Source organism: Hyaena hyaena, unplaced genomic scaffold (assembly GCF_003009895.1).
Source record: "Hyaena hyaena isolate Hyena2069 unplaced genomic scaffold, ASM300989v1 scaffold_904, whole genome shotgun sequence".
Taxonomy (NCBI): domain Eukaryota; kingdom Metazoa; phylum Chordata; class Mammalia; order Carnivora; family Hyaenidae; genus Hyaena; species Hyaena hyaena.
In genome coordinates this window covers 506,578-514,297 of record NW_024081540.1, presented here as the reverse complement: position 1 = coordinate 514,297, position 7,720 = coordinate 506,578, and the positions used below count along the sequence as shown (strand labels likewise).

At 36.4% G+C, this 7,720-nt stretch overlaps 1 protein-coding gene across 1 annotated transcript in view; it reads right to left on the bottom strand.

Annotated features, from left to right (window-relative positions):
* The window catches only part of HDAC9 (histone deacetylase 9), a 718,836-nt gene that overhangs the window by 218,231 nt on the left and 492,885 nt on the right, over positions 1-7,720 (bottom strand). The window contains exon 17 of the mRNA XM_039220715.1: positions 1,091-1,198. Coding sequence (XP_039076646.1) covers positions 1,091-1,198 — 108 coding nt within the window. The remainder of the gene's footprint in view (positions 1-1,090; positions 1,199-7,720) is intronic.

Below are 7,720 nucleotides of genomic sequence, written 5' to 3'. Positions count from 1 at the left end.
TCTTTTTCTTTCTTTCTTTTTCTTTCTCTCTCTCTTTCTCTCTCTCTTTCTCTCTCTCTCTCTCTCTCTTTCTCTCTTTCTCTCTCTCTTTCTCTCTCTCTCTCTTTCTCTCTCTCTCTCTCTCTCTTTCTTTCTTTCTTTTTTATCACAAGCAGAACATTCAGGTGTAACTGAATAAAAATTTATTAGATAAAAAGAAAAATAATCCTAGTTAGATTTTAGATTAACAAATTTGGTGGTGCCTATACTGTTCACATTGTATTTCTCCAATCCCTACAATTGCTAAAAATACCAAATCAAACACAACCCAGATTTCCTTACAAAGTGTGTGAACTAGTGCATTAAAAAGCCATGTTAGCACCAACAAAGTTTATAGGGGCAACTGCATTCAAGACGCACATGGCATACCTTTAAATAGCAGTGTTAAAATACCAAATAAAATGTCAAAGTCTGTCAGGTCTCTGGCTTTTATAAATTGTTTAGACTGGGAAACACTGGAGTTTGGACATTGTTCTTTTCATGTGATGTAGAAAAGAAGAGACCGTAAAAAGAAAAGAACAATAAAGCGTAGATCATTTTTGAAGTTCTTTCAATGGAAAAACATACTCTGGATCATTACCCTTCTAATCAACAATTTCCTTCTTCCTCCCAATCCTTTCCGTCTGGTATTTACCTTTCTCCCCCTCCCCTCCCCTCTCTCTGGGTGGTATTCTGAGCTTATACATAGGATTCAGTAATCATATTTTAAAAATTGCTTCAAAAGAGAATCCCAGGAGGGCATGACAGACATGTATATACTGGGTATTTTTAACCTGCACCATAGTTTTACTCACCATGTCTATGCTCTTAAAAACACACCAGAGTGCCCTGACCACAGTTTCCCCAAAGAGAGGAAGGCCTTGTGAGCAAATCAGCTACTACCTACCTACAGACTAGTTAGTATCACACCTTGGTGGCCATCTTTTTGCCCTCTTCCATCCGCCCCTTTCCTTTTATTACCACACCACGCTCCCCACAATTCCCAAACAACAACATCACTGTTTCAGCTTCTTTTCTGGGTTTCCCACACTTAATGCAACCCAGACCTCACCTTCAGCTCTCCTGAGGCCACTTTGGAAGCCAGCTCGATGACACAGCCAACAGCCATGCGTGCAGCACCGGACGAGTGCAGCTCATTCCAAATGGTGTCACTGTCCACCTGAGCAAACAGTCAGCACAGCCCGAAGAGAGAGGGAAAATGGGAAGGACAAGGAATAGATGAAATAGGGAGGGTGGGGGTGGGGGGGGAAGAAGAGGATAAGGGAAGAGAGAGAGAAAGCAAATTTGTGAGGAAGGGCTGGCAGGGTAACAACCTATGTACAATAACATTAGTCTTCCATCCTGGCCAGCTGAAAAGACCTTCTGGACACGGCTTTGCTTATACTTTTTCTCCATACTGACTTCTCCAATGGAAACACATTCCTGCCATGCCTCACTGCCATTCCCTGTTTAGATTTCTCATTACAAACAGCATTACATAGGCCGGATCTGGCGTAGTTACAGGCCTGCCAGAAACCAGGCCCCAGTAGTAGATAGAGTAAAAGCTAAGAGCACTTAGCTATACATAAAAATCGGATTTGCAAGTACTAGAAGGGAAAAATTCAAATACCTTTCTGGCTTCAGGTTTACAGGGAGCCAAAGACAATTATTAGGCAGGTAGCAGTAGTAGTCAGTGAATAGGAAGTAGCAACCACAGTTCAGGTTCTCCCAACTAAATGGAAGGAGTGTGTGGTCCTCACACTTAAAACATTCACAATATTCAACTGCAAGAGCAATTTAGTTTTCAAAGTAGAAGCTTGAAATTTCTAACATTTATTACAGTTAAACAGCTGGTCTTAATGCAGATTGGTATTATTAAAATTGGAGAGGCCATTAAAATACATGGTTGCTTCTATAAGAGAACATTCTTATGAAAACAAAGTTATTAACTGATATTTTTTATTTACCTTTATCAAATACTGTTTACTCTTTTTCAGGCACCCAATAAGATAACATATAATAAGGACAAGAAAAGTACAATAACAGTGGTTTCTAATGATATATATGTTACACATATTTATGCATAAATATTTAATAATATAAAAAAACAGAATTGAATGATAGAGGTCTCTAAAGTTACAACACATAAATTACTTCAAGCACTAGGAAGTGTAATAAAAAATTTGTGACTGTGCAAATAGAAAGACTTTTCGAACTGGTCAAGGAAGGGAAATCCCACACAAAATAAAGATATTTTGAAAAGAATTAAAGAGACCTACTGATATGCAACAAATACAATAAATAACAATTATATATATTCACAGTGCATTAAGCAGTTTCTTAAGCATTTTACATGCCTTTTCTCATGAGATCCTTACCAACTTAAATTCTGTCAAGATTAATGAATAAGTAATAAATGACTACCATAAATAAATACATAAATACATAGAAAATTAAGATCTTTCAACAATAGCATAAATACATAAATACATAGAAAATTAAGATCTTTCAACAATAGCATAGTGGTGAAGAGAGAAGTTTCTGAATCAAACTGTCACCTGAGGTTATGGCTACTGCTAAAACCTGAATGACAGTGGGCAATTAATTAACATCTCTGTGCTTTGGTTCCCTTACCTGTGACACACTAACTTTCTAAAAGTACCATCTGCATATGATTTTCGTGAGGATTAAATGAGTAAGTGATAAGTAAATGTTAGCTACTACTATTTAGGCTACCATTAAATCCATTTAAAATCCCTATCACATAGTAGCAACCTAATAAGTGTTTACTGAATGAGCACACTGTGGCTTAGAGGAGCTTAGTCAGCTAAGTCAGCCAAAACCTTCAAGAGACCCCTGCCTCTGACATTGCATGTCTTTCTACTACACCCCTGAAATAACCCTTGCTCTCTAAGAACATTAAGCCTTTGTCATTGTCAATACCATCATGGTCAACACTACCAGCTAAAAAGTGAAAGAATCATCAAATGGACATGGGAACCAAATCATTTGCCCTCCAAACCAAAAGCTTTATTTTTACTCAACATGAGCATTTATTTGAGCTTCATACAGATATATCCTTGAGGAAGATAGTTGCTCAAGCTGAAAAATGAAAGCCAACATTTACATTGTGCTGCATCATTTTTAGCTAAAGTTATAGAGCTACAGGTGCCATAGAAAGTCCTCATTAGTCAAATTTAAAGTTGGGGCACCTGGGTGGCTCAGTAAACATGTACTCTTAATTTTGGCTCAGGTCATGATCTAACACTTTGTGAGATAGAGCCTCATGTTGGGCTCTGTGCTGACATTGTGGAGCCTGCTTGGGATCCGTCTCTTTCCCTCTCTGTTTGCTCCTCACCTGTATGCATGCTCTCTCTCTCAAAATAAATAAACATTTAAAAATCAGATTAAAATTATTGTGAAAGCAAGCAATCGTAAAACAAATCAGTAAATCCCAAAGACTTAATGAGTGACTGAAAACCACAAATAATTCCACATATAATTCCTTTTTACTTGACTTTGGAATACATTTGGAAGACTGGAATTCTTGTAGAGATAAAACTTTGTGTCTATGCCATAAATTTTGGTGTATAGACTTCTATTAATCAAGATAATTATCTTTTTAATTCAGCTAACATTTCTTAGTTACCTACACTGAAAGTTATAGTATGGGGGTTACTTTATCATAAAGATATTATTATTGATTGAAAGAATGCTAGACATGCAGATGCTCAAGGGATACTTGAGATTTTGATTCAAGTCAAAGTTCAGGCTTATCATTAAACAGGTTCACCTTAGGGATCTATGAAATTTATCAACCACTTATTTACTTTTATTTAACCTAAAAACATTTATTTAAATAATGATTTCAACGTGTTTTATGTACATTTAGTTTATAACTAACATAATAATGGTCAAGTTTTTTTGGATATAATCTTTTCATAAATGGTAATTATATTTAATTCTGAGTTTATTAACAGATGTTGTCTTAGCTCAGCTGCCATAACAAAATATCATAGACTGAGTAGCTTAAACAACAAGATTTTATTTCTCCCAGTTTAGGAGGCTTGAAAGTCCAAGAAGGTGTCAGCCAATTTGGTTTATGGTTCAAATTCTGATTCAGTTTTCATCCTGGCTTGTAGATGGCTGTCTTTTCACTATGTCCTCCTATGGCCTTTCCTCACTGAGTGTACATAGAGAGAGACCCCTCTCTCTTCCTTTTCTTATAAAGCCACCATTCTACCAAATTAAGATCCTATCCATATGACCGCTTTCAACCCTAATTACCTCCAAAAATCCCTTAATAATTAAATCATATCAGGATTTAGGGCTTCAACGTATGAAGTGGGGGGAGGGCACAATTCAGTATGTAGCAGGGTTATACTCCAAAAACTTGATTATAAGTCAGTTTATAATCATATTTTCCTAAGACATTGTATTCCAAGTGGTTTTCCAGGGCCATTAGCTATTTAGGTACTTAAAGCTACCCACACATATTTGCCATGCTATGGTTGAATGAGAGTTTCAATCGTATGAAAGTATGCATGACTTATGACCTCTCCTGACTATACTCTCTGTCACTAGAAGAAACTCCCAAATCCTGACATTCTTAATGGCAAAAAGTATTTCTTCTCCTAATATGTCCCTTTCACTGGTTGGAGAGATTGCCCAAAACCTTTCTCTATAAGAGTGATACCATCAAGAAGGTCATCTTCATATGAAAGCTGTGATTTTAACTACTGCAAGACTTTGACAGTAGGAAAAAATCTAGGTAAGAGAGGATGGCTGACTCCACCAATTGTTGATGGTTCTTGGCATGGAATGGGATCTTGAGTAGTTGGGGGGGAAAAAAGGAAAAAGAGCAAGTAGGATTAGACTTTGATGGTTATCTGTAACCTGGATTAAGGAGCTGCAATGATAATACAATGATGGTAAAGGTAAAGACCAGAAGAGCTTAGATCTGTAAGACAGGTGCTCTAGCACTTGAAAATTGAAGAGAGATTAGGAAAGTGGCAAAAAGTTGGCTCTGGACATGGAAAATAATTGTAAACAATGTAAATTATTTAGATTAGGCCAGAAAGGGGGAAAGAAATGGTAGTGGGGCAGAAAGCAATCCTGATGACTACACTAGCTGGTTACTAAGATCTTGCTAAAGTTGTTGAGACATGCAAAGCAAATTCTTAAAACCAAAACTACTATAATTTGAAAGAAATCAATGTGATTATATTTCTTTCTTTCCATACACCACATTTACTTCTCTTTAGTCTGTTCATCAATTAATTCTTCAGCCTGATGTGTGTGTGCATGTGTGTACACAACTATGTACACATGTACATGTACATTAGGAGGCAGTTAAACATGAAGTGAAAGAAAGATTAGTACTAATATAAAAGAAATGTAAAGAAACTGACATTCAAAATAGGATTTTGCATCAGTACACATTAAAATCCAAATTGTGTAGTAAAAGAGGAATTTTTCCAAATTCTTCTACATATCAAGAACTAAGCCTGGTGGCCTCAGATTATACTCCTATATTAGTGACAGCATAAAGACAATGCTACCATTGCATCTCCGATTCTCAAAGAGTATCAAAGAAGAGAGTCTTTCTCCATATGACAATGAGGCTTAGAGCTTACAGACCTAGGCTATAGGTAGGATATACTTAGAGGAAGAAAAACCAAAAGTCATCTCTTCAGGTTCTGAGATACTGGAGAAAGGCAAACAAAAGGTGCAACAGAAGCACCCCACCAGGGAATCCTACTAGGCTCCATCTTGTAGTGAAATCAGGGGAAAACCAGCTGCCTCAAAGGCTGGGGTTCAGAAACAATAAGGTGGACTAGGGAAATAGGCATGGAAGCCTGAATATCCAGAGAACACCATGAGTGTCCAAGGATGTTATCAAATTTCCATCCCTCCTTCAGATATTCAAATGCCATCTTGGAAGAGGAAGCTGAGAGACTGAGCAATTACCTAAAAAGACTGCATCCAAGAGTAAGTTGATCTTTGAAGAGAAAGAATTTTAAAATTGAAAGAAGCTCTTCAAACTCAAAGAGACGCATATATTATTAATTGTGGAGAAAATCAGTGACAATAGAAAAAAAAGAAAGTATATTTACAACATATGAATGAGCATGGCTAATTCTAATTTTGTGTCCCATTTTTAAGGTCAGGAATTTAATCTGCTGAATGACAGGGAAAAAGGTCTAGCCAAGATCCTGTCAGAAGTCCCCAAGGATATGCTATATATATGACTAGTGGTATATAAATGTATTTTTAGAATTAATGCAGCAAAATGCAACTTACTACCCCCCTCAGAATTCATCTGGAATTTTTAGCAAGCTTTTGCTTACAAAGTATTCTGAAAAACAGTCTGTTTTCAACTTTCAAATATTTCTACACAAATGTAAAAAACATGAAGGGAGCTTTAGTAGTCTACTGAGTAACTGTCCCCAGAGGCTTTGTTTTAGTGCCAGAATTAAAAATCTATCAATTTGAAAACAGACCCCTCAATATTCAACTCACTTATAAACATGTAGGAAGGCCAAGATCTTACATGTGTCCAAAACTGTGGTTCAGAAATGTCAGATGAGGCTGTCCATAAAAAGTCTTTCTGTATTAGGAACCGAGCACATGTAGTAAGATATGGTGGAAATATATTCTAGGGTAGAGCATTATACAAGCTTGGTTCATAAAAAAGATTTAGTCATCAGAGGAGGAGGCACAATTCTGAAGATGGTACAGAGCCTGGCACTGAGATCCTCCCAGGCAATATTTCCAGAGCCTCATGTCTATTTAGTAGAGTAGGAAGGGTAAAAAAGTGGAGAAAGCTAGAAGAAAAAACTGAAATAGGCAATACATTTTATATTTTGTTTAAAAAATGAGACTGAAGCAAAATACTTCCGTATCAAATTGAAAATTTATGTCAAAAGAGGGAGAAAGTCACATTCTCCACTTCATTATGGACCTCAGAGAAACCAGGGAAAATGGCAATGTGACAACCCCAGAATAATTAGCAGAGGTCAGCGGTCCTCATCAATAGGAAGGAAGGAAGGAAGGAAGGAAGGAAGGAAGGAAGGAAGGAAGGAAGGAAGGAAGGAAGACAAGAAAAAGAGATGGGGGGAAAAAGTCTCGCAATTCATAAGTACATAGCAATTATTCATACTAGTCTCCTAAAATAGGAATATTCTCTCTGTATGGAGGCATGGAGGTAGAAGAGAGAATAAGGGTTCAAAAAGCACCATTTACATATCTACCTACAAAAACTTAGCCACTAGGTAATACTTTTCATATCTGAAAGAAGACTATTATGTTGCAATCTCTATATCTGTAAAAGATAAAAAGGAGGATTACTGAATCAAATCTGATTTATGGACAATGATTGGTAGAAACATTATTCATTCACTTGGAGTCAGAGCAGAATGCAATTCAGGAAATATCAGAGACAGTGATAGAAAACTAATAAGGTTTTCTATCTAATTTAAGGTTTTCCAGTTTTATTATTATATGTCCCACTATTCTATTAAGTTCTATGCTTTACTATTTATAAATAACAATGACAATAATAATTGTCATCATTTTACAGAAAGCTTATTAAGATCCAGGCACTATTGAAATCTCATAGCCTATATAAACTCCTATGATTTTCACAACAATCACGGGCATATGTGTTATTATTAAGCACTTCTATATATCAAGTTCAAAG